Here is a 23,683-nt window from a genome sequence, read left to right as displayed (position 1 = left end):
CATGACGCATGGACGGAGCATGGCGGAAAAGCCTCGTTCGAGTGCGGGATGGCCCAGGTTATGTTGCTCAACAGGCGGCTCAATGTCGCTCGTTGCGGCATCTCCACGGTCTGCGCGGCCTTGTTGCAGACGGAGTGAATTCGGGAAGTCGCCCCTGTACGGATACGCACCTTACCGGTACACATGATGTTAGTGTAGGGAAAGACCGAGTTGCTCGAGATAAGGCCATGGATAAGCCCAGATCCCACTGATAAGCCAGCCTGACCAATCAGGTGTTGTATATTCTGATCGCTACTTCCGTGCCTGGCACACCCGCGGAGATAGCTCAGGACGGGGGTCAAAGTGTGTTTCTTTCCACTTCAAACATCCACCCGCCAGATCTGACCTCTCGCAATCCGGCTTTTACTCAGGCACCGTTTGAGCGCTGCTCGGTAGCTTGGCGATTGGTTCCAGACTTCTTCCACCCGGCAGTTCCTAGCCGCGGACTTACGGGTATCTTCATCTCCGATCTAGATTGCAGATTGATCAATAAATACCTGCAATAGCACTGCGCGACATTCCAGCCTAGGCCAGGCAAACCCCGCTGAAATCACACCATGGAGAGAACTCCCGCATCTGGGTGTGGCGATTGTGGTGCATCTCCGGCCCCACATCGGGCCTGGACGGGCGAAGATGGATTAAACCGGGCCTCCGTCTTGGCTCAGCTGTCGGTCCGGCCTCATCAGATGCAATGCCGCTCAGACTGGGGTCCATTCGTCAGTCCACATTCTCGTAATGATTCGTCGTTACTTGGATGTGTGTATCTCCAAGATTAAGATAGAGTACAGCTACAGTAGCGTTTACTGTATTGTACAATACAGCGGACCACGGCACGAACGTGTATCGTGTACGGAGTAGACTTTGGCCAGCCAGCTCCTTTCACTCGAAACCTTGCATTCTCACATAACCGACACACAGCATGTACGGATACTCTGACCCAAATACCAGATAAGTAAGGTAGCTTGGCCCTGCAAACAGCTAAAGGTACACTCCTTCGCAACTTGTACCCCTTCAATACCGTAACACGACCCCCTTAGTCTTCCTTTCCTGCCGCAGCACACAGGCATCATGCAGCCAATCCCTCCTCCCCCTCTCCTCGCTCCCACTAGCAACAACAGGCCACAACCGCTGCCCGGAGAAATCAACAAACGGATTCAGCCCTGCCTCGACAGCAGCAATCTGCGCGAGTATCTCCGCACGCCTCTGCTTCCGCTGCAGCAGCTTGCGCCGCCGTGTCCGCCGCGCTGCCGCCTCCCGATCTTCCTTTGCCGGCAGCGACCATGACAATGACGACGATCGACCCGTCTGATCGGCCGTCCACAACCCCTTCGCCTCCTCCTTCGCTGCAGGTACTCCGACGCGGGGAGGAGGAAGAGATGGTGTCGGCGTCCAAAGCAGCGATTTGCCGCTCTTGGCCTTGCGTTCGCTGCTGCTGCTGCTGCTGCTCTTGCGCTTGCTTCTCGTCCGCGACGGAAGTTCGGTAGCGGCAGCAGCAGGAAGTACGGCAGGTACAGGAGGTACGGGCGGTACGGGCGAAGGCGGGGGCGGGAGTTCCTCTTCCTGCAGCTTGGTGCTGCCAAAGACGAGGGACCGGCGGATCTGCTGACTGAGATGGCGCTGCAGGTCCTGGACCGTATCTGCGATGACAGGCGTGGGCTCCAGGTCGATGTATAACGGCGTTGACGAGGATGCCCCCGACATCCGGCGGCGTTGGACCTCTTCCTGCGCGATCCGCTGCGCGAACAGCCTCTCCTCCTCGAGCGCTTCGATCTGTGCCTGAATGGCGTCACGTTGGGACAGCGGTCTTGCACGGACAGGGGCACTTGCAGGAAATTCTTGATCCTGTGCGCGGGTCTCCTCCCTTTGTTGATCCTGGCTGCTGCTGCCCCGGCTCCCGCTGCGGCTCCGTGAAACGGAGTGCTGGCGCTGGCGGGATTGCTGGCGGCGTAGTTTCTTGGCTGCGTACGCCGACATGGCCGGATGGACAGCCTCCACCGGGCAGGTAATTGCGAGCGACCCGAAGAACACAGGGTGGACGGTAGATACGTCGTAGGTGTAACCCGTAGCGGCAGGATGGAACCACTCGGACCGGGTCACCAGGGACGAGGCAGCGAAGACGGGGTGTCGGACAGCCGAATCAAACGCCGGCTGCGAGAACGATGAGGGAGGTCGCCGGGCTGAGCGCTTGATGGCCTCGTGAAGCGCCGCCTCCCACTCAGCAGGACTGGCAACGACCCGCCTGGGCTTTTTGGGATAGCTCGCCGAGGTCGCCTCGGCCAGAGCGGCCTTCCAATCGTCGGGGCTGGCTTGGGGCCGCGGGTGCTTCCTCTCTGCCTGTATCCAGTTGCGCTTGCTCCGCCTAGGAGCAGTCAGGGGAACCCAAAGGTGTGTTGACATCAGCCGGTCTAACGGTTTAGACTCGAACCTGCGAGATTTTCGGGTCATGTACTTGGCAGCCGGCTCTTCGGCGGTGCTGCGGTAATTCGAGCGATTAGAGCCGGGCGCGAACAGCCCTCGCGGGTGTAGGTCATCCGCTTGACCAGCTGGGCCCCACAAGCTGACAGACTCCTGCTTCTTAACAGTGTCTGCCACCCGAGTTTCGATATGGCTGGTGATCTGAGACAATGCGGGTGCCGGTATCGGGGTTGCCGATGCTGCTGCCGAGCCAGCTGTGCGGGCGTTCAATGAGGCCTTTGGATTCGCAGGTAAGCCTATGCTAATAGCCGGCTTAGGTACGGGCCCCTCGGTCGCAATGGACCCCTGCTGCTCAAAGAGAAACTCTCGAGGCGCAGCCAGGCCAATGACGATCGACTGCTCTCGAGAAGACTGTCCATCCTCTTCGGAGGCCAATTCATCCATGTAGTCATCCACAACCGAGCTGGAGGGCGGAGGAAGAAGACTGTCCTTGGAAGGCACGGCATCTGTCTTCAAAAGGCTGGCGATCTCCCACAGCGTAGTCTCGTCGAAATCATCCTCGCTGTCCTCACCCTCCGAGTCCATGTCGACATCCTCCTCCTCACCATCATCGTAATCATCAAAGAAGGAAGAAGAGTACTCGTCTACCTCTGGCTGTTTCGAGTGGTGTTCCGTAACAACACCGGGGGGTGGCCCGCCCGAGGTCATAGTGCCAGGCATGGCCATGAACATGGTAGAGCGGGGTTGAATGGATGCCGTGTTGGATTTCTCGCCCCAGGGAAATTGAAAGATTCCAAGAGTTCCACGCTGATCCGGGAGCGGCTCTGGGCTTTCAAGAATATCCGGGAGCAACGTTATGCGCTTGCTGCGACGCGGCGGCCGACTTATTACCTGTCGTGGCGCCTTTTGCGCCTGAGGTGGCCCTTGTGATGACAGATGCGCAGGATCCGCCGGCGGCGCTGCTGACGCCCAGATCGGTCGCCACAGGCCACTTGTCGAGCGATTGGCGGTGCTGTAAGGCTTGCGCCAAAGCTGTGAGCTCTGGATCTGAAGGGGAGCGAATTGGTTTCTCCGTTTTGGCCGAAGCGAGAGCCCAGGAAGTGGTGCCTCCAGTTCCACAGAAGTGCTGGGAACGGGTATCCATAGAAAGCCGGCTGGCGCGGACGATATGCTGGGCTCTGGCATCCAGAGCGATGCAGGCTTGGGCGGCGTCACCGGCAGGTCCTTGGCCTTTTCCTTTTCGAGATTGCTTGGAAGAGGTGGCAGCTCCTCGTCCGAGTGGTCCCAATCAGGCGGAGTAGGACTGGCTAATTGGGGTCGGGTCAATTGCATGAACTTGACACTGCTGCTGCGGAGCAGTTGAGCATCCATGTAGTCCATTTGGGCCTCGGTCAGCCTCTTTTGCCAGTTGCTCAATTGCGGGCTCCCAGAGTCTCGGACTGACATCCCGGGGCCCTTGGTGTTGCTGTTACTATTCAAGCGGGCAACCCTTGAAGCTCTGCGCTCCGCGGCGATGCCCGGCCGGAGATATGAGTGGCGGGATGTGTTGTCAGTTACAAGAGACTCGCGTTGCGAGCTTCTGCCTGACGGAGATGCAGTCTGAATGCTCGACATTGAATCGCGGTTCATGCCATGTTTTATCTCTTGCCAATGGCTCGCCTGCTGCCCCATCTCTTTCTCAAGGTTTTCCAGGAGCGCTAAGCGCTGATTCGGGCTTTCAACAGGAGCTTGGGTGGGGTCTTCAAGGTTTTTTAACTGCGCCTGAATCTGTTCTAACGCCTGGCCCGGCGACTCAAGCGAGGGCGGTGGTGATGCCTCGACTTGAACGGTAATCATTCTCTTGGTGGGTGGCGCGTTCAATAAGAGCGGCGTAGGGGGGGACATTCTCCTGGACCGCCTTTTCGCCATTCTTTCGGAGAATGTCGGGCATTCATCGCCAACGCGCCGATGCCATTGGCTCTGGGTGGCCCGTTCAGGCGTTGCCGTGGTCTCACTCTCCGGGGCCGAAAGTGGTTGAACAACAGCCTGTTGGATCGTAGAGGTGTCAAGCATGATGGGCAGAGTGTCGCTGTTCCGACCATCGGCCGAAGATGTACCGCTCCGAGTCTTGAATGCAGCATCCTGTCGAACTGGCATGCGGACGGACGATGGGAGGCCAACTTTCTGCAGGACCGGAACCCTGATGGCAACCTCGGGAGAATGCATTGAGCTCCAGATCGTGGTCGCATCGTCCTGAGTCCGGTCATCGGTAGTCTCTGTCCAGGCAGAAACACGAGCCGGCCCGGTTGGGATAACCGGGGATGACTCATGTTTCGCACCGTCGCCTTGTCGTGATGGCCCCTTACTGCTCGACTTGCCGTCGACACTTCCAACACCAAAAGCTCGGAGCCAGGAGCTCCCGGCCTCATCTGCGGTATTGACAATGCTCTTTCCTGGCTTCGGAGGGATCTCATCAACTTCTAGGACACTCTCGGTCCGGACAGAAGTCTTGGTTGTCCGACGGTCACCGGAGTCGCTGGGAGAAGACGCAGTGCCCGAGTACCAAGCTGGGACATTTGGGACCGATGGCACCGAGGATATCGGATTAACCGTGTTTCCGCTCGTAGTGGAGCTTGGGAATAGTAAAATCATCTTTTCGTCCACCGTCATGCTCTTGGTATCGTTGGGGTGTGGCCTGGATGGCATGGTGGCACTCATGGGCGGAGGTGGAAGAGGGGGGAGATTGGTCGGACTGCCCGGAGCCGATGTAAGGAAGGATTTTCTGCCCAGAGAACCTCCGGATTTGCTCCTTCTATGAGCCGGAGACGGAGTGGGTTGGGATGGCGACTCGGCTGGTTTTCGCGGGATGGGCCGCGGACGATTGACGACCGAAGCAGAGGTGCCGGGAGTCTCCGTTCCTGAGGCCGTCTTCATGGCTCTATCGCTTGCCCCCTGGATGATGGTTTGTACGCCGACCGGGTCATTATACTCGATGCTGTTCACAAACATGATGGCCTTTTCACCAGCTTCCTGTGCCATTTTGAGGCCTCGCGCTCTGGGATTAGAAGGGAGTCCAATTGTCGGCCGCCTTTGAAGAGGAGTCTTTGTAGGCTCCGGAGGAGGCGTTTTCGGAGATGGAGGCAACATTCTCGAAGGCCGAATACCCGGTCTCGTGACTGGCGGTTGAGGAACACTTACCTGCTCAGGAACAGCTATGGGCCAATCTTGCGGCGACTCGGGCCCAAACTGTGGTACTCGCGTGAGTCTCGCAGATGATAATTGCTGCTGCGCCTGAGCTGGCTCTTGTGTCAATATCCGGGGCGATCTCCGACGCGTTGCGTCCCCGCCTGGTGATAACCGTGCCGACGTAGTTGAGGCAACAGCCTCGTCCTCAGACTGCAAACTTCCGGGGAATGGGCTATTCCGTACGGAGACAGAGGACACCTCTTTCCTCTTGAGACTGACAGCTCTCCTCAGGCCCTCCTCTGGTGTCAGGGTCATGGACCGCACGGCGGATCGATTCGCATCCATCTCTGGCTCTTCCTGCATCCTGGCTCTCCTCTCCTTCTCCGCCATCGCAGCTTCTTTTAGGTCGACCACAACAATCTTGTTCAGAGGATTCTGGGCAGAGTTCGCCTGCAGGATTGGGTTGCTGATGGCGATTTTCGGGCCCGATGATTCGACTGCGGCCCCCTTTGCAAAATCGAAAAGCCGCTTCTTTTCAGGACCAAGCCTTTCCGGTTGGCGAGCAGGTCCCAACACCGCAGTCGTGGGTACAGGGAGCGGGGCCGCCGTCTCTCTTCGGAGAATTCCTTGCAGACCCGTAGGGAACCCGACGTCGGTCTCATCTTTGACTCTCGGGGCCTCTCTGGGGTTGACAAATGTGGTTGAAGACCGGATCGCCGCCTCCTTGAGGTCTTCGTAGCGAGTCGGCGGATAATCCGAATCTGAGGTCGATATATCACGACTTATGTTGATACGCCTAGGCGACGGCGCCTCCGGTGGCCGCGACTGCGCAGTCTTTGACGGGATCAAAGTTTCAGCACCGGTTGCCACGAAGGCTACCAAGGAATATTAGCAGGATGACAACAAATGTGATGTGCCGACATACCGATCAGAACTAATAGACCGCCGGCAGGAAGTGCAGTCCTAGCTGCTAGCGCAATCGTTCTGATGCCGATTAACAAAGGGACGCTGGTCTAGAGAGTTGTTAATATTGATCGGACGCCAGTTGTCAGGGCACGTACCCCTGTCCAGAAGACAAGACCGAGAATAACAGAGTTCAGGGCCTTGGTTTGGCCTGGGCCAGCCACCTTGCCATTGCGCTTTCCTGCCAGGCGCAACATGACGAAGAGAATAACAACGATGACGCCGTCCAAAGCGGCAACCAAGGCGCCAACGGGAAGCGCAGATGTCGAAGCGACGCAGAACGTGTCGGTCTGCGGTCTGGTGAAGCCGATGAAGATAGCCCCAGCCACGAACCGAGCTAGAACCAGCACCTGGGGAATCATGCGTACCGCCGAAAGCTTGCCGCCATTATAACTATTCAAAATCCATACAAGGAACTGCTCGATCGAGAACCGGGCCAACTGATCGAACGTGGAAGAAAAGATGATGCCGACCTGGCAGGGCGTCGGCGACCTCGTGATGTTGAGAAGGACCGTGATGAAAGCAATTTGAGCCCACAGGGCAGAACTCAGGAGAAAAATGGTGAGGACCAGCCTCTGGCTGTCCCGGAATACGGCACGTCCATATCCTCTGACGTAGAGAACGAAAGTCGCGGATGCCGCGTTCAACACGATCCCACTGCCCAAACCTGTCAGCCAGACCAAGTCCAAGTCAATCTCGGGGCCGCTACCCGCAGCGAGTACTCACAAGAAGAAAGCCGCGACGAGGGCCTCGGTAGCACCCTCAACCGCCATTATCGCCCACCGCCCGCCGGGAGAGGCCAAGTAATGACAAAGGGAAGAAGAGAAGGGAACGCAGCCCAGTCAATGGGGCGATTAGATGAAGAAGAAAGTTAACTGATATTACAAGGAGCGGCTCATAATGACAGGTTCCCCGTCCGTCACTATCGTGGTGTTCCGAAGAGTGGCAAGGACATGCACAAGGCCACGGCGTGACCTGTCACGGAGCGGAGAAGTGTAGTAAGGAGAGAAAATCTCCGGTACGAGAGAAAGAGAACGAGAGAACAGGCACGGAAGCCGTGGACAGGTTCCGGCCGGTGCTGGTGCGGGTAAGCTCCGACTGAGAACGTCCCCGGTGGAGAAGGGGTAGACACTCTACCGTGGGACTGAAGGTTGTTGCCGCCAAGGTGACGCTTGACAAGGACCCCTTGGGACAGGGGGGGTTGACAACGGTGACGCACAATACCACAACCCAGCATCTTGCGGCTAGGTGCTTACACGAGGCTCGAGCCCGTGGAAGGCGGGAGTCAAGGAGCGCTCAAACGGGTGCCCTCACTGCCCTGGCTGTTCCATTGTTCATGCGTAGGGCAGGTAGAGCAAGCCATTGGATGACATGCAAGGCTGACAAGCCGATGCTGCGAAAATTCTAGGCGGTTGCATCGTGCCCCAGCTCACTTGAAACCTCAGTTGTTCCAGCTTGCACGGACACGCCTTCACCAATTCATCAAAATTGGGCGGCTCCAGCTACGGCACTTTGGTACCTTGCTGATAAAAGCTCAAGAATCTTTTGTCTGTTCGCCACCCGTCTGGTTATATTTGGAGTGTCGTCGAACACCTCACTGTAAGTCCGCACGTCGGAACATGGGACTGACTCGCATCGCTCGTTCATCACCGGGGATTAGTGATGGCTGATGTTTTCTGACAACCAGTAATTTACCGTTATTTACCGTAAAAACGTGAAAAAATAGGACATTTACAATCGCCAAGCCTGCCAAGAAAGTAAATGCTTAGGGTTATATATGGCCGACCCCCCCATCTTTTTTTCATTGTCATACCCACCCACCACACACTCAATTAGCATCTTCTACTTCGTACACTCGCATACACAAGACAGTCAACCTCCACCACATTGGCATACAACTCTTCCTCCACTTCAGGGTCCTCAGCATTGACTCCCATAGTATTATAGGTGTGCGCCCGTGTTCCCAGCTTCTTCAAGCACCTCCCGTTTATGTATACAAATGCAGCCTGATCCAGAATGTCCCCGGCCAGTCTGTTACGCAAAGCTCCCCTATACAAAGTTCATTCGAGAGAACCTTCGTGATATTCCCGGCACTATCCCCAATGTGGTGGCGGTCAGAGGCGGCAGAACGCATGGATCAACGTATGTCAAAAAGGTTATTTACGGTTCGTTGTAAATGACGTGAAAAAATCTTATTTTTACGGTAAAATCCCATCACTACCGGGGATAACGAAGCGGACGGCAAAGGGAACGCTAAGACGGATATCAGATGAATCGGATAGCATTCTGTCTGCACCCGAGTTCCAGCCGTTTTGATCCCGCCAAGTTACTGCTCCAGGCGTTGAGACTGTTGATTGCAAGGGGTACGGCATGTAGCATTGCCTAAAATTTATCATATGCTCGAGGAGGCGGCAGCAAGATACGCTCGCGTCAGGGTTTAGCCAGTGGGAAGATATTAGACGTTTCCCGGGTCTGTATGTACAAAGGAAGATGAGTTTGAACTGAACCGAATTACCGACGAAGTTTTTCTTGTGTTGGAATGGCAAGAAGCTCAGGGGCAAAAATCGCACGAGGTCACAAGTGTCTCACGGTGGGTGGAGCACTGGAGGCAGGCGCTACTTGGCCCGTGCGCAAAATTCTGCAGGGGTCTGTGTCACACCTCTCAACGCTTTCTCGGCGATTGTCTGGTTGGTCGAGAAGCATCAAAATCCGACAGACACCACTGCAAGTGCGAGCAGCCTCTGCACTCGTCAATGCCAATGGTTCCGAACTGCCAGTCACTTTGCATCTGCCCGAAAGCGTTCTGGACCTTCCTGCTTCTCTTACTTTACAAGCAGCACGCGTAACTAGTACTAATCAGTTTTCAGCCAAAACGTCAACTGGAGATCCCTTCCTCGTTTTAGCCGCCGTCGACTAGCAAGACAGCTGCTTTCAGGAAAAGTTCGAAACAGAAGCGTATCGATCGACAGTAGCCGCGGGGAGATGTCGCGAGATGGCTCGCTGGCGACGCCAGTCTGATCCGGAGCATTCAGCCGATCATGCGGGGTGACCATTTAAACGGTACCTTCGAACAGTACCCTCCGGAGGTATCGCAAAGGAGTCCTTTGCAAACCGCGAAGAAGATTAGCCACGGGCCATGAGGATACTTAGCTACGTATCACTCTCCGTCTTGCAGGCCACCGGTGAATCCAAGGGCGCGCCGTGCCAAGGCTTCCTGCATCGGCCAGCTTCGGCAAGCCGGGCGGGGCGGGGTTATTCCGGAGCACCAGACCGGGCCGGAGGGGCATTAGCCAATCCATGGGATTGTCTTCTCTGAAGGATCCTTTCAAAGGATCCTTTTATAGGTGGCATCCACCAACTGCTCGCTCATCATGAGTCACAGGTCCGCCTGAGCTCTACATGTAGTCATGATTTGAGCGAGAAATTCCTTAAACCACCAAGGGGTCCCTTTATCGCTGCGTTTCCAGAACTCAATCTGTGAATTGGTTAAGTAAACCCAGAGCATCACTACCTTCTGTCAAGATGCCTATCCGTGAGCTTGAATATCCGACTGAGCCTTACAGCACAGTCAAGCGACTGAACGACCGGGGTGAGTTTTCCAAGAGGCTCGCCGCCGAAGCTCCAGAAACATGCCTCTGATCATCCTCAGCGAGTTATGCCCTGGAGACCATCCACCAGATCGTTAACACCTGCCCCATTCTGCATGTCTCTTTCCAACCGTCCAACAGCCCCTTCCCGGCAGTGCTGCCAATGATCGGCCAGATGGGTTCATTCAAGCGGCCCAGTGCCGACCTGGATGAAGTGCTCGATCTGTATCTCCACGGGTCAGTAGCAGTTTCCCATCCCCTCCAACCTCCTTTACCTCTACCCTCGCAAATCCATATAACTAATCTTGTTAACCATCCGTTACTTCCCGTCCCCAAAAATAGCTATGTCTCATCCCGACTAATGAACCTGGCCCGAACCCCCGCCTCGTCCGGATCATCAGAGTCAAACCCCGAACCGGGCCGCCTCCCCATAACGGTGGCCGCGACGCACCTGGACGGGCTGGTGCTGGCCCTGACGCCCAACTCGCACAGCTACAACTACCGCAGCGCCGTGCTGTTCGGACACGCGTCATTGGTCACGGACCCGGCCGAGAAGCTGTACGCCATGGAGCTCATCACGGAGAGCGTGGTGCCGGGCCGGTGGGCGCACTCGCGCGTCCCGCCCAACGCCGCCGAGATGCAGAGCACCAGCATCCTGCGCGTCAAGATCGCCACGGGCAGCGCCAAGATCCGCAGCGGCGGCCCACATGACGAGCGCGGGGATCTGGAGGACGAGGAGATCAAGCGGAAGGTGTGGACGGGCGTGGTCCCCGTCTGGTCCGTCTTGGGGGAGCCGGTGCCGGGGGGGTATAATCAGGTTGCTGAGGTGCCGGAGTATTTGGAAGGGTGGAGGAGGCATGTGAATCGGGAGGCGGAGGAGTTCGCTAAGGAGCAGGTGTTGAATGAGGGGACAGCGAGGAAGAAGACAACCGAGGAGTGAGTGTGCATGTAGAGTATCCATATCAGTCAGCTTTGGTTGCCCGAATCTCACCATTGCGACCTGACCACCCCACTCATCCATTGACGGAGTAGAAGGAGTAAAAAGGGTGAGAAATCCACTGTCCTATTCCCTCCCAGATACCAAACACATGTAAACACTTTAAATTATATACACGGCAAATGAGAACTTAACCGAACCTTCACCAAGCTTCCCACACCACCTCCGGTAGCACGGTCCTCATTACCGTCCAATGTCCCAAAGCACTCATCTCATGCCACTTGGCCAGCCCTTCGGTCGCATTCCGCCTCAGAATCTCATCGCCGCCTTCACTCTCGTCGCTCTTGGCAAAATCCGACCTCTTGACCTCATGTTGGGGTGGCAAAAAAGCCTGTCTCGACGGGCTGTTCAGCAAGTCCCTCTGATTCGGCTTGCGGAACGAGAGATTTCCACGTTGCTTTGTGCAGAAGATCACCATGTTGGTGAAGTCTCGGTTGGTCTGGGCAAAGTCTGTCTCGTTCCGCGGATGTTCCCTAAAGAGCCGGCATGTCGGGAACACAGACTTGATGGTGTTCACTACGATCCGCGGCGGTGGAAGGGCAAAGTCGCCTGCGTAGTTCTAAGGGGGGCAAGGATTAGCGTAACGGGTCGCTGTAGGAAGGAACGGAAGTGGTAGCAAAACATACGATGGCGACGACGCCCTCGGGTTTGAGCAGAGCGCTGAGATTCTCCAGAAACTCCAGGGTGAAAAGGGCGATTGGCTCGGCGCCGCCGGTAAAGACATCGTGGATGATGTAGTCGAAACGGGCCCCGCTCTCGTTGGAAGCCAGACGTGACGTGTAGCTCACCGCATCCTCGATAACGGCCGTATGATTGCTGGGGAGCTGGAAGTACTTGGAGGCAAACTTGTGGACTACGGGGTCTATCTCTACGACCGTCGTGTCAATGCCATGGGCAACAAGAGCAGCCGGAGTGGTGCCAATGCCGAGCCCGCTGGGCAATGTCAGTCCCTACTCTTGGAGCGTACGATGTTCGGGGGGGACTCACATAACGAGGGCCTTTGCCTTGTCGTCCCTGATTGGCTTTGCCGTCTTGACCAGCCTGACAGCCTCAAGCATGGCAAACACGCCGTAGATGGGCTCAGCCACCTGGTTTCCCTTGAACTGGCCTTGGCCGAGGAGCTTAACCCACTCGCCGCCCAACAGGCTGTGGTCGCATCTCATGACGCGATAGCCATCCTTGAGGCTGTCAATGACGGACAAGTAGCCTGTGATGGACTCCTGTCGGTCGAGAACCACGTGCCCCACCGGCGCAAGGCCCCTGTTCAGGGCGGATAGGGCCATGGGCGTCGGGACGTGAGTATTGAAAAGCGCCGTGTGCACCAGCGCCGGTACTGTCCAGACCAGCAATTTCGACGGAGCGACCAGGGTATACGAGGCGGCAAGAAGCAGCTCCATTCCCATCCTGGTGCTAAACAAGGTCCTCCCAACATACGCCTCGATGATCCCACGAAGCACCTTCTCAGCCGCTTTGAAGAAGCCGTACGATCCCAGCCCAGGTGCGGCATCAGCAAGCCACCCAGGCAACTTTGACAAGTCTGCCGCATCCAGATACGTCGCCACGCACGCGGCGGATAATCCCACGAGTGGAAAGAGAGTAACGGCCTCGGTCACCAACGGTCCCCAGCTCGCAGTCAGCACCCCGCTGGCCTTTCCCAGGAAGGACTGCACCGCCGGAATGTAGATGGCGATGACAGGGAGCAGCAATGCGGGTTTGAATGGGAGCGCTCTCTCCAGAAATAGGTTGGCCGACCAGCCGGCGAAGCACGCTGCCATGAGCAGCTTGTCATGCCATCTCGCTGCGGGGATCGACCCGTACACAGGCGACAGAGCAAGCTGTGAGACGGTCGAGTATGCAGCTATGAGGCTGAGGAGAACAAAGGCCTTGACATAGATGGAGCTTTGTTCTTTGGCCCATTTCCCCCAGGTTTCCGTCTTGGCTTTGGCAGCAAGGGCCTTGAGCTCCCGTTCAAAGTTCTCGGGGGTGAAGGAGGAGGAGGAGTCGATGGAGGGCACTGACGATTTTGAGCTTGATGCTTTGCTCTTTTTGTTGCTGGAGGAGGATTTGGGCGCCATTGCGGGCTGATGAGTGATAATTACTCAAATGCCCAAAAGGGGACAAATGAGTTGAGAATTGAGCCTGGTAAGATCAATATCGCAACCAGATCCAAAACATCTCGATGCGTGTTGCAATGTGGTCCCATCCCATGCGATTGGTCGGTCTGATCTGCGACACCGGTAAGGGGCTCGGCGTCAGGGGCAGAGTTGCAATGTTCAGGGTTGGCATCCACTATAAATTCCCTTGAGCTTCCTTTGAAGCTTTATGCTTTTGGGCTCGGTTGGGCTCCGATGACAAGCCTACCTTAGAATCAGAGGCAACTGCTGGTGGATAAGTTAAGGTAGTGCTCTTTCATCACAACTCGGAGAGGATTGAAGGATGTACGTCCCATTCAGGATATACATAATAACATGAGATTCTACTACATACATCACCCAACGAGCTTATCGCAAAGAGGGTTTTGTTCCTGAATCCTCGAAACAGCTCGGCAACAGCTCAAGCTGTTGGCACTGGCAATTTGATTCGAAACAGAAACTGGCTCGACTGGCCAGCCACCGATCCAAAGTGTGGGGTATCAGATGTGGGGTCGCTCGATGCGGCAGGGGCTGCGGAGGTACGTACTACACTATGTTGTCCGTAAGTGGGCCCGTCTTGGCGACCCCAAAGTCCACGGTTGCGTGTGGGCAATAACGTCACCCAAAATTTCCTGGGTCCTTTCTCTGTTCGAGGCTTTGAGCTCGAACTTGCCGTACATTCATCGCTACCTCCGTTCCGCCTGTGCGCTACGCTTCGTCCCAGGTTCTCCCGCTGCAGATCTGCCTGGTAAATAGGTAGCTAGCAACAATGGCCCTTCCTGTCTCTTTGACAGAACTTGTGGATTTCGACCAGCGGAGCTTCTACAGTATGTTCGATGTCGTCACCGCACCGAGGTTCAAGAGTACTCGAGTTCGCTGACGACAAACAGTCTCGGCTGCCGCTATTGCCTTCAACCCGACTTTCTGGAAGTAAGCTCTGAAGATGCTCTCATATCACTGAACGCTGGGTTGCAGACCGCTAACTGCTCCTTTTTTCAGCGTTGTCGCCCGCAGAGGTTCGCCCATCGACTCCTTCTCCCTGTCGTGATCACCACAGTTGTCTGACCTTGAATTGGTAGAGTACCGCACCAAGTTTCTCACGCGCCTGTTTGGCGGCAATGCTCAGACAGCATGTTACGCACTGGCGGTGACGATCTTTTCTCTCGGTCTGATCCGTGACTTCTTGTATGAGCGCGCCCTGCGGGATCAGCCCTCGCATCCGGCGCTAGAAGGTCCTCTGGTTACCTATGCGGCATACGCACTATTGGCATTCGGCAATCTCCTGGTTATATCGTCAACCTGGCAGTTAGGCATCACGGGCACATTCCTTGGCGACTACTTCGGCATCCTGATGGATGACATCGTGACCGGATTCCCCTTCAACATCACCAACGCCCCGATGTACTATGGCTCCACAATGAGCTTCCTTGGTACTGCTTTGTTATATGGAAAGCCCGCTGGTATCTTGCTCACCCTGCATGTGCTTGTGGTGTACCTGGTGGCCATACAATTTGAGAATCCTTTCACCGCGAGCATATATGCCAAGCGCGATCGCGAGAGAGCCAAGTCTGGGACGAAGTACGAGGAGAAGAAGGAACTTTGATGTCGCCACTGCTATGGGGCAGTGGTAATCAATGAGAGGAGATTGAAATCAGGGCGCAAAGACGACGGCATATGCAAGCAAGCCTGTGCTGATCTTCTCACCGGCTAAGAGATTCGTGTCGGCGGTCGGTGCCCCAGCCCCTGAATTGGTTGCAGAGGAATGCAAACAATGCTAGATCTCGGCAAGGAGAAGGAAGGAACAGAACCTCCTTTCAACGATGGTGGTTGTGGTGCGAGGAGCACAGGGCAGAGGACTGGTTGGGAGGTGTGTTAGGGGGAAGCCGTGAAGGAGCTTCCGTCCGATGTCGAATTAGCCATCAACTGGCCAAACTAGCCAACACTAGACAGACAAGTAGAGTAGGAGATACCAGATTATAGGGATTACGTTACGTAATCACCTCTGATCCAAACAGAGGCAGCGGTAAGCTTCCAACGTCACAGATCGCCCGGCATACCCAGCTACAGCGAAGTGCTGGCTGGGTCGCCCTGCATTATACCTATTCTGAGGACAGGTCAAGATGCCCGGCGTTCCTGCCTACCTCGGGCTCCTTTCATACCTAGGTACAGCTAACGTATAAGCAGGCCGGGCAGGTAGGTGGCCAGGGGAGCGCTATGGCCGCCATTACAATGACGGCATCGCATGAGTGGAGCTATGCTGACTCGTCTTGCAGGTTGGACAATTCGGAAGGACGCCTCGTTGTCTAAGTTTGGGGAATATCGCGACCATAAGCTTCAATTGTCTTGAAGCTCCAAGCGCCTTCCAATCTGGGGACCACTTACCGACCTTGTACCCTTCGATTACTAACGTTCCTACCACACCTCAGCTCGGCCAGTTCGGGTATCATGGGGACGACTTCGGTCCTTCCGCCCCATTTCGTGCTCTGCCTGCGTTCATAAACAATACCCAACCCGACCTGTTCCTAGGTAGTCTCCCCCGACCAGTGCCTGCTAGCAACCATCATCTCGACCTGACAAGCTGCTCCGATTCTCCTAGGCTGCAAATTCCCAACATGAACCGACCTTCTAGGACTGACGAGCCTCAAGCCACCGATGGCTACAACCAGAACCCGTCTCAATTTTCGAATGACCTTGTCACAAATCAGGATCTCAACGGCATCGCCAACTCCAGGCTTCTTCTAAGAGAACAAAGTCCTGCAACGATGGATTCGAGATTGGTTGACTCAGACCCGATTGTGACCCTGCCAAAAAAGGGCAGTGACATGACCGCCAGCAGTCGAGACTCCGCGCAATTCCATACCGGGGTCTCTGGACCGGGTTCGAGCCGTCACCGTGAGGACTCAGCTGCTACAGGCCACGGACACTACTGTATTGGGTCCGAGCCGTCATCCGCCACTTGGACGAGCCGCTCTAAGCGTGTGCTGATCACGTTTGGCAAGTTCGTCGGGCCCGGCTTCATGGTTGCCGTTGCCTACAGTAGGGCGTCCATCACTGGACATGGCCGAGCAGGTTTACTGATGTCGTCTCGCTAGTCGACCCCGGCAACTATGCCACAGACGTGGCGGCTGGCGCTTCGTATCGGTTCCGCCTATTGTTCATTGTACTCCTCAGCAATATTTTTGCTATATTCCTTCAGAGCTTGGCCATCAAACTAGGCACCGTGAGCGGACTCAACCTTGCCGAGGCATGTCGGGCATTTTTGCCTCGTTGGCTCAACTATGCTCTGTACGCCATGGCCGAAGCGGCCATTATCGCGACCGACATAGCCGAGGTCAAACTCCCTCGCGTCCTGTTGACCGCTTGGAGCTAATTCTCTACAGGTCATCGGGACAGCAATTGCGATAAACCTGCTTATTCCCCAGATACCTCTCGTGGCCGGCTGTGCGCTATCAATCCTCGAAGTAATGGTGATTCTAATCTTCTACCGACCCAGCGGGTCGATGCAGGGACTGCGGACTTTTGAATATTTTGTGATGCTCCTTGTCTTGGCTGTCGTTGTCTGCTTCTGTATCCAGCTGGCTCTAATCCGGAACGCCTCAGTAGGCGAGGTGTTCCGAGGCTACCTCCCATCCAGCGCCCTAGTAGAGAAAACTGCCCTCTACCAAGCTTGCGGCATCCTTGGCGCCACAGTAATGCCGCACAGTCTGTATCTCGGCTCGGGAATAGTCCAGCCGCGTCTCTACGAGTATGACAGGAACGCAGGCCTGCTCTCGCCGAGCCGTTCCTCGTCTTCCGCCAGCTCCTTGAATGCTGACAGAGCTGGAGACAGCGCCAGCACCGACGATGACAGAAAGGAGTACGTCCCTTCCCTGGCCGCCATCCGTCATTCCCTCAAATACTCCATTACGGAGCTAGTCATCTCCCTCTTCACCTTTGCCCTCTTCGTCAACAGCGCCATCCTCATTGTGGCCGGCGCAAGCCTATACGATGACAAGAACAGCCCTGACGCGCTAGACGCCGACCTCTTTGGCATCCACGCGCTGCTGCGCACCTCCATCGCGCCGGCCGCGGGCACCGTTTTTGCGCTGGCGCTGCTCTTTTCGGGCGTCAGCGCCGGCATCGTGTGCACCATTGCCGGGCAGATGGTCAGCGAGGGTGCCCTGCGCTGGTCGCTCCGCCCTTGGCTGCGGCGGCTGGTGACGCGCTCCATCAGCATCGTGCCCAGCATCGTCATGGCCGCCGCCGTCGGCAGGCAAGGGCTCGACGCCGCGCTCAACGGTAGCCAGGTCGCCCTGAGCATCGCACTTCCCTTTGTCAGCGCCCCGCTCATCTACTTCACCTCGCTGAACCGGTACATGATGGTCCGGCCCGGCCTGGCGAGGTACGGTGGGCAGTATGTGAGTGTTGGCGGCGTGGAAAGAGGCAGATCTCGCTCCGAGGAGGTTGCTGAGGCTATGCTGCGCTGCGGCCGCTGGGGTTGGGTTAAGCATTTGCTTGGACTTGGGGAGGAGCCTGACGATAGCGAGGGAGGGGTGAGGATGGCCAACGGATGGTTGGTAACCTCGTTTGGAGTGGTTGTATGGCTGATTATTGCGGTCATGAACGTTGCGAATCTAGTGCTCTTGGGTATGGGGAGGTAGTGTAGTAGTTTTCCACTTGTGTAAAGTATAAGGTATATATTCTACGAGGTAGGAAAAACTTAGGAGGAGTCGAGACAAATGGTTAGATAAGTGGTACTAGGCGAGTAGTGCAAAGTACCGGTGCTGTTGAATCTATTGAGAAGGCCGAATAGAAAGCAGAGGCTGCACTGAAGCCCGGAGTACCACTGAGAACACCGACCAGAAGGCCCAGAAGGGTCCCTTTTTCTCTTTTTCGACGGCGCGGCTGCTGCCTCTTCATTCTTCTCTGGCTCTTCGAAGCATCGCCAATCTTGGCTCGCCTGGGAGCGCGTTTGTTCTCGGCGCTAGCATCATTGGCGATCTCCTCGTCACTCTGCTCTTCCTCCTCGGTCCACCGCCCAGAGTGGCGCTGACAAGACCACAAACATGCTGAAGACCACCGATCAGGGTCTGGATTTTGAGGCATGTAATGACTAACACGAGGCTTGGAGATCAAAGAAGAAGACGAGGCTGGGATAAGAAAGGTGTTTCTGCTAAGGGACATCTAGAGCCGGAAGAGCGGAAGGAACCACTGCATACAATACCGGTATTTATTGTGGTTCAGCTGGGCAGCTCCAACTTGATCAATAGGTACTTTGAGCCCATCTCCAACCACACAAAATACCACCTCAGTCTTCCACTGCTTTTCAGTCTTCAACAGGCGCATTTACTTCACTTGAAACCTAGCTTGAAGGATTGAGACTCTAGTAACCTATAGCGCTGCTATCTCGGACGCTAAATTGTACGTGGGGAAGCTCAGACCCAGTTCAGGGGTAAAGTAAACAAACACACCCATGGGTCGGGTCTCAAAGTCGGGCACCTATTTCAAGGACAAGCGGCTAATACAGGGCTTCTATGAAGTGAGATTCTTATAATATACCTTGAAACTCACACGCTGTTGAACAAATTAATCTTGTTCGGTTGGCTTAGACGACAAAGCAATAGGTTAGTGTTGGTCGAAACGCATTGTGATTCTGAGGCACAGAGCTACTTCTAGCCAGCTTCAAAGCAGTAGTTGAACAATGGCTTGGATTCAATTGAGTGGTATTGTTGGAAGAGGACATCAAAAGCATAGACGTGGTCAGACTGAATGTTAGTCGCGATCGAGCCCCAAGCTCGGATGGAAGAGAGATTATTTGGATGTTTTAGCATATAAATACTGCTGCTGCCCAGATAATCCATCACATTTTCCTTCATTCTGAAGCTAGATCGGATCGCGAGCGCCAGCCATCCACTCTTCATCACCTAACTATCGCGCGTCGACATCACGGCAACGCTCTATCATTCTCAAGTAAGTGCAGTTATTTTCTTATCCTTTCCTCGTTGGTTTTACGCGTTCTCGGTGATGAGAAAGAGGTTTCGGCGATGAGAAAAACTTCTTGGCAATGAGAAAGAGCAATCCGGACATTGTTCTTCGACCTGAACAACTGTATGGAGATTGCCATGACCCTTCTGCAACTGCCAGATCCATGGCAGGGCATTTCCCATTCCGATATGTCTGCCCGAATGACACACGATATATACAACCTGGGACTTCTTGCCAAATCTATTATGACCTGCTAATACCGCTGGACGACTTTGTTCTTACTCTTCTGATAGACACTGCTGTTCATCTCTCGCACATGCAATGCTAACAACATGATAGAAGGCAAATCACCTTACAAACTCTTGGAAAATGGCCGACATCGCCTTTCCCCCATACCAAACCACCGGGACCAAGCGTGCCCGCGACGACAGCTGCTCCCCTCAAATCAGCCACTTCACCAGCACAGACACATCCTCTGGCTACTCATCTCCTACCTCGCCAGACACCCCTCCGCAAGCCAAACGGCGCCGCCTCGATAGCGACGAGGACGCCGTCAGCACCATCACCGCCCCGTCCACTCCTGCCGACTCCGACTCCTCCTCTGCCACCAGCCAGACAGCGGTGGATGAGGGTCTTCTCCGCGCCTGGGCCCGCAAAGAAATGGCATCGTACGCGGCGGAGGCTGGCCTACCCAACGGCGCGCCGGTCAGGGCACCCGGGTGGTACCGTCCGGTGAGCCGGTTTCTATCCGGGCGGCGGCCACGGGCTTGGATCAAAGACTGGGTGACGGGGGAGATCCGTCCAAGGACGATGTTGGATGAGATGGTGGAAAACATGACCGCGGAGAGGAGACAGCGGTGGGTAGAGGATGAAAGGCGGAGGTACTTCCAGGACGACGAGGGAGAGGGAGAAGAACCGGAAGAAGAGGATGATGGTGGCAGTTGTACTTGTACAGGACAGGATAGCGAGTCTGAGGAGGGTGATGACGAGGGGTCGAAAGCGACGGGTTGTGCTGGGGATATAAAGGATGAAGCTGCGAAGGGATAGGTGGTTGGAAACAACATGGACAAGAAGCACATGGAGGGGGATTATATGAAGGGCAAGGTAGAATAGATGAGGGAAGGGATGAAAGAAACAGGCGTCCTTGCGGATGCGAGCAGCCCTGGGGCACAGAGTGTTGTCGTCGTTTGATATCGCCATGACCGTTGTGATAACTTGGTCTTTCCCTGTGAATGTAGCGCTACGGAGCCCCTTGAGTGCCTTCAGCAACCTCTTCCAAAGCCTGCGTCACCTGGCCTTCCACCACCACTTCCTGACCGAGTACAACTCAGGGGGCACGCTGCAGTTTCCAGAAAGAGAAGACGTCTACAACCCGCACCTCCTCTACTCATGCCATGGCTCGCATGGGTATTGCGGCCTGAAATGTGACTCCTGTTCGCGAAAAGGCCAACGGCATGACCACCTACTGTACAGCTCCTGTCTCTTTGGACGTGCCGGAATACAAGGACATCTCTCACTCGCAGCTTTGTCGGCGAGCTTTTCCGTAGTCTCTCCGCGACTCGGCGTAGAAGGGAATCATGCATCTTGAGAGCATGTGAGAGCTTCAGAGGTGAAATCGCCTGCGAGTTCTCCCGGTCATCTTCGACCTTGCAGAACAGCTCGTAGTTCTTGCCTCGGATCGATCGTAGTTGGAAGCATCTTGAGATGTTGGACTTGCTTGCAGGAGGAGAGGTGTTACATGTAGTACGGAGGTACGAATATCCCTATCTGCTTCCAGGTTAAAAAAAGCCAGTGGGACGCAGCTTCAACCTTCACGCCGTTTGGTGCCTGCTTAGCTGCAAGCTTGCAACAGGTTGCTTGGCATTCCAGGTCCAATCACAGGGGCAACAGTGGAAGGATGGGATCCACTCAGAGGGGGGTCTGTGTGCCCTGTGCGCCTGCATGTTGGCCCACTTACCCGACGGGTACGTAACGAGGTAACTTAACGGCCTGCAACACAACTCGAGTTCCTACCATCAGCGTCAAACATCTACACAAACCGTTCGCAATTTTCGCATCTATTTCGAAACCCTCGAATCAAGAGTTGCTCCTAACCAGCCAAGCAAAAATGGACGCGTTTAAAGGACTTCAGAAAAGCCTCACGTATGCATCCCAGCATTGCGGTTTTGAGGGAGCCTATGGGCGAGGGAAGGAAAGCTGCGATATTGATGGCTGACGTCGACGTGGTGCAGCTCTCTGGGTGGGCAGATTACGCCCTTTGCGTCGCGCACCTTCCAGTATACCAAGGAGCAACTGGGCCAAGCTGAGGACAAGGTTCGAAGCGAATTCGGCTGCCGGATCTATTGACAAAACTAACACGGCGCCGGATTGTTAGACCCAGCTTCCTCCCGACTACATTGACCTTGAGAAGCGAGTCGATGCGCTCAAGGCTGTTCATCAGAAGATGCTTGCCGTGACGTAGGTGTCTTGCTGCCTCTACCGAAGGTCACTTAAGCGCTCGCACGGCCTGGCACTAATGTCTTTGGCAACCGCGCAGCTCGCAGTACTCGCACGAGGCCTACGACTACCCGCCCAACATCAAGGAGACGTTTCAGGATCTCGGCCGCACCGTGAGCGAGAAGGTGCAGCTCCTTTCCAACGCCACCTCCCCGGCCGAGGCGCAGGCGGCGCTCACTGCGCCGCCGACCGCGAAGCCGCAACCAAAGACATTCCACCATGCCATCGCGCGCGCCAGCCTGGCCAGCAGCCAGACGCTGCACCAGAGGCACACGGGCGCGGGCGAGGACCCGCTGGCGACGGCGCTGGAGAAGTACGCGCTGGCCATGGAGCGCGTGGGCGAGGCGCGCCTGGCCCAGGACGCCCAGATCCAGAGCCGCTTCCTGGCCGGGTGGAACACGACGCTCAACACAAAGATCCAGTTCGCCACGCGGGCGCGCAAGGCCGTCGAGAAGGCCCGTCTGACGCTCGACGCCGTCAAGGCGCGCGTCAAGGGCACCACGTGGAAGCTGCCCGGAGCTGCGTCGTCGCCGCGCGCCGAGACGCACGATGACCACGAGTTGAGTCCCGAGGCTCAGGAGGAGATTGAAAAGGCCGAGGACGAGTTTGTCACGCAGACTGAGGAGGCCGTGGGAGTTATGAAGAATGTGCGTCCTTTGCCCTCCTCTCCCTTTTTCCGTTATTTATTTGTTGCTTGTCGCTGCTTCAAGAGACCACTCTCCGCTAACGGGACCGCTTACGATAGGCCCTCGACACTCCCGAGCCGCTGCGCAACTTGGCAGAGTTGATTGCGGCACAAATGGAGTTCCACAAGAAGGCCTACGAGATTCTGAGCGAGCTCGCGCCCGTTATTGATGGGCTGCAGGTCGAACAGGAGGCAAGTCGTGCTTCGGCTTACTCTTTGTAGAGATTGGACAGAGATGGGCCATGTGCTGACACAAGGACCTCCCGCAATTCACTGCAGGCGAGCTACCGCAAGAGCCGAGAAAGCGCCTCCTAAATGGCAGGCAGTGTGGTGGATGAGTTTCGGGATGATGCGGGCAATCCCGGAGTCCCTTGATGAGGATGACATAGAATGTTAGCTAGGTGGTCCGGCCTTGGACGCGGTCAGCCTTTGGTGAACGGAGGAGGTATGGCTTGACTGGACTGGGCTTCTCTTTTTATTTGTGTTTTGTCTTCTGAGACAGCTAGGCAGTAGGATTCAGCAGCCCGGTTTCGCTACTCATGCTGTCCGGCTGGTTCTGCGGTTCACTTATGGCTCTGGTTATTTGTCTTCTTCGAGCTGTCTTTGCCTTGTAAATGGTAATATTTCTTATACTGTCCGTTATCCTCTAACTTGCTGGTGCCTTGTACTTCGAGACAACCAGCAACGCATGACCTTTGCCTGCTCATTTTAATTCACTTTGGCTAGGCTCTAGTAATTGTATCAGGTAGGCTCCTGAGGAGTGACGGGGTATGTTCGAACACAGGTTGCAGCTGACGGGGGCTGTCCTTAGCTCACGGGGGGCTTTATGCACAATTTGGGGCGCAAAAGCAGAGGTGATAGCCCCCCGCAAGCTAAGCTCAAAAACTGGGGCTCAAGTACAGTACTTGCAAGCAGCCAAACTACAAAGGTAGTGCATCATAAAGATACTATATAATATTAGAATTAGAACGTTTAACTGTAGCTGGCTTTCAAAACCCTAGTTATCGTGGTTAGCTTAACACCTACAAATTTGCTGTGAAACACGGACCACCCTTAATAATTTGGTAGCAAATGGGCATACGTTCCTGCAAAAACACTATCGCTTACAGGGTACATAGCTGTTACGAATTGTTGACTGGCCCCCAAAGCGTAGTGGAACCTATGATCCTGAGCGGTAAGCGTTGGATATCATGAATGATAAGTGTTGGATAGCCTGAATAGTAAGCTTGGATATACTGAA

General features: G+C 55.5%; 8 protein-coding genes across 8 annotated transcripts in view; 6 read left to right on the top strand and 2 right to left on the bottom strand.

The window, feature by feature from the left end:
• Nucleotides 1-860: 860 nt before the first annotated feature.
• N656DRAFT_784720 (uncharacterized protein) lies at nucleotides 861-4,130 on the bottom strand. Its single transcript, XM_064816237.1, has one exon. The coding sequence runs from the start codon at nucleotides 4,123-4,125 to the stop codon at nucleotides 1,051-1,053; it is 3,075 nt and encodes a 1,024-aa protein (XP_064665521.1). The 5' UTR covers nucleotides 4,126-4,130; the 3' UTR covers nucleotides 861-1,050.
• Nucleotides 4,131-5,730: 1,600 nt separating this feature from the next.
• N656DRAFT_456421 (uncharacterized protein) lies at nucleotides 5,731-6,568 on the top strand. Its single transcript, XM_064809704.1, has 2 exons — nucleotides 5,731-5,858; nucleotides 5,911-6,568. The coding sequence occupies exon 2, from the start codon at nucleotides 5,933-5,935 to the stop codon at nucleotides 6,356-6,358; it is 426 nt and encodes a 141-aa protein (XP_064665520.1). The 5' UTR covers nucleotides 5,731-5,858; nucleotides 5,911-5,932; the 3' UTR covers nucleotides 6,359-6,568.
• A 3,241-nt stretch (nucleotides 6,569-9,809) lies between these two features.
• N656DRAFT_784717 (uncharacterized protein) lies at nucleotides 9,810-11,239 on the top strand. The gene is made up of 3 exons (XM_064816236.1): nucleotides 9,810-10,171; nucleotides 10,232-10,406; nucleotides 10,512-11,239. Exons 1-3 carry the CDS (start codon nucleotides 10,105-10,107, stop codon nucleotides 11,107-11,109), a joined length of 840 nt encoding a protein of 279 aa, XP_064665519.1. The 5' UTR covers nucleotides 9,810-10,104; the 3' UTR covers nucleotides 11,110-11,239.
• Nucleotides 10,940-13,632, bottom strand: N656DRAFT_784716 (S-adenosyl-L-methionine-dependent methyltransferase). The gene is made up of 4 exons (XM_064816235.1): nucleotides 13,528-13,632; nucleotides 12,154-13,455; nucleotides 11,793-12,099; nucleotides 10,940-11,725 (listed from the first exon to the last, which is right to left on the bottom strand). The coding sequence occupies exons 2-4, from the start codon at nucleotides 13,239-13,241 to the stop codon at nucleotides 11,309-11,311; spliced, it is 1,812 nt and encodes a 603-aa protein (XP_064665518.1). The 5' UTR covers nucleotides 13,242-13,455; nucleotides 13,528-13,632; the 3' UTR covers nucleotides 10,940-11,308.
• A 435-nt stretch (nucleotides 13,633-14,067) lies between these two features.
• On the top strand, nucleotides 14,068-14,901 carry N656DRAFT_772169 (phospholipid methyltransferase; the record flags this gene model as incomplete). The annotated part of the gene is made up of 4 exons (XM_064813907.1): nucleotides 14,068-14,125; nucleotides 14,189-14,228; nucleotides 14,298-14,314; nucleotides 14,378-14,901. The coding sequence occupies 4 exons, from the start codon at nucleotides 14,068-14,070 to the stop codon at nucleotides 14,899-14,901; spliced, it is 639 nt and encodes a 212-aa protein (XP_064665517.1).
• A 956-nt stretch (nucleotides 14,902-15,857) lies between these two features.
• Nucleotides 15,858-18,007, top strand: N656DRAFT_832670 (transporter smf2). The gene is made up of 3 exons (XM_064818666.1): nucleotides 15,858-16,334; nucleotides 16,391-16,629; nucleotides 16,679-18,007. The coding sequence occupies exons 1-3, from the start codon at nucleotides 15,911-15,913 to the stop codon at nucleotides 17,936-17,938; spliced, it is 1,923 nt and encodes a 640-aa protein (XP_064665516.1). The 5' UTR covers nucleotides 15,858-15,910; the 3' UTR covers nucleotides 17,939-18,007.
• A 1,187-nt stretch (nucleotides 18,008-19,194) lies between these two features.
• N656DRAFT_456151 (uncharacterized protein) lies at nucleotides 19,195-20,417 on the top strand. The gene is made up of 2 exons (XM_064809702.1): nucleotides 19,195-19,247; nucleotides 19,602-20,417. The coding sequence occupies exon 2, from the start codon at nucleotides 19,632-19,634 to the stop codon at nucleotides 20,307-20,309; it is 678 nt and encodes a 225-aa protein (XP_064665515.1). The 5' UTR covers nucleotides 19,195-19,247; nucleotides 19,602-19,631; the 3' UTR covers nucleotides 20,310-20,417.
• A 952-nt stretch (nucleotides 20,418-21,369) lies between these two features.
• The window catches only part of N656DRAFT_792845 (uncharacterized protein), a gene marked incomplete at both ends in the record, with an annotated part of 6,653 nt that continues 4,339 nt past the window's right edge, over nucleotides 21,370-23,683 (top strand). The window contains 5 exons of the mRNA XM_064817118.1: nucleotides 21,370-21,404; nucleotides 21,494-21,575; nucleotides 21,637-21,719; nucleotides 21,799-22,409; nucleotides 22,541-22,635. Coding sequence (XP_064665514.1) covers nucleotides 21,370-21,404; nucleotides 21,494-21,575; nucleotides 21,637-21,719; nucleotides 21,799-22,409; nucleotides 22,541-22,635 — 906 coding nt within the window. The remainder of the gene's footprint in view (nucleotides 21,405-21,493; nucleotides 21,576-21,636; nucleotides 21,720-21,798; nucleotides 22,410-22,540; nucleotides 22,636-23,683) is intronic.

This window comes from Canariomyces notabilis (genome assembly GCF_033297395.1).
Source record: "Canariomyces notabilis strain CBS 508.74 unplaced genomic scaffold N656scaffold_36, whole genome shotgun sequence".
Classification (NCBI taxonomy): Eukaryota; Fungi; Ascomycota; class Sordariomycetes; order Sordariales; family Chaetomiaceae; genus Canariomyces; species Canariomyces notabilis.
The sequence above is the reverse complement of the archived record's forward strand: the minus strand, read 5'-3'. Positions and strand labels throughout refer to the sequence as shown.

What these genes read in the sequence shown, in the direction of transcription:
- N656DRAFT_784720 (XM_064816237.1), bottom strand. Translation starts at nt 4,125, where the DNA reads ATGGGGCAGCAGGCGAGCCATTGGCAAGAGATAAAACATGGCATGAAC.
- N656DRAFT_456421 (XM_064809704.1), top strand. Translation starts at nt 5,933, where the DNA reads ATGGACCGCACGGCGGATCGATTCGCATCCATCTCTGGCTCTTCCTGC.
- N656DRAFT_784717 (XM_064816236.1), top strand. Translation starts at nt 10,105, where the DNA reads ATGCCTATCCGTGAGCTTGAATATCCGACTGAGCCTTACAGCACAGTC. An exon ending in CAAGCGACTGAACGACCGGG is followed by an intron (nt 10,172 to 10,231) that starts GTGAGTTTTCCA and finishes GATCATCCTCAG; the next exon opens with CGAGTTATGCCCTGGAGACC. An exon ending in CTCGATCTGTATCTCCACGG is followed by an intron (nt 10,407 to 10,511) that starts GTCAGTAGCAGT and finishes CCCCAAAAATAG; the next exon opens with CTATGTCTCATCCCGACTAA.
- N656DRAFT_784716 (XM_064816235.1), bottom strand. Translation starts at nt 13,241, where the DNA reads ATGGCGCCCAAATCCTCCTCCAGCAACAAAAAGAGCAAAGCATCAAGC. An exon ending in AAGGCAAAGGCCCTCGTTAT is followed by an intron (nt 12,100 to 12,153) that starts GTGAGTCCCCCC and finishes GACATTGCCCAG; the next exon opens with CGGGCTCGGCATTGGCACCA. An exon ending in CCGAGGGCGTCGTCGCCATC is followed by an intron (nt 11,726 to 11,792) that starts GTATGTTTTGCT and finishes TGCCCCCCTTAG; the next exon opens with AACTACGCAGGCGACTTTGC.
- N656DRAFT_832670 (XM_064818666.1), top strand. Translation starts at nt 15,911, where the DNA reads ATGAACCGACCTTCTAGGACTGACGAGCCTCAAGCCACCGATGGCTAC. An exon ending in CATGGTTGCCGTTGCCTACA is followed by an intron (nt 16,335 to 16,390) that starts GTAGGGCGTCCA and finishes TCGTCTCGCTAG; the next exon opens with TCGACCCCGGCAACTATGCC. An exon ending in TCGCGACCGACATAGCCGAG is followed by an intron (nt 16,630 to 16,678) that starts GTCAAACTCCCT and finishes AATTCTCTACAG; the next exon opens with GTCATCGGGACAGCAATTGC.
- N656DRAFT_456151 (XM_064809702.1), top strand. Translation starts at nt 19,632, where the DNA reads ATGGCCGACATCGCCTTTCCCCCATACCAAACCACCGGGACCAAGCGT.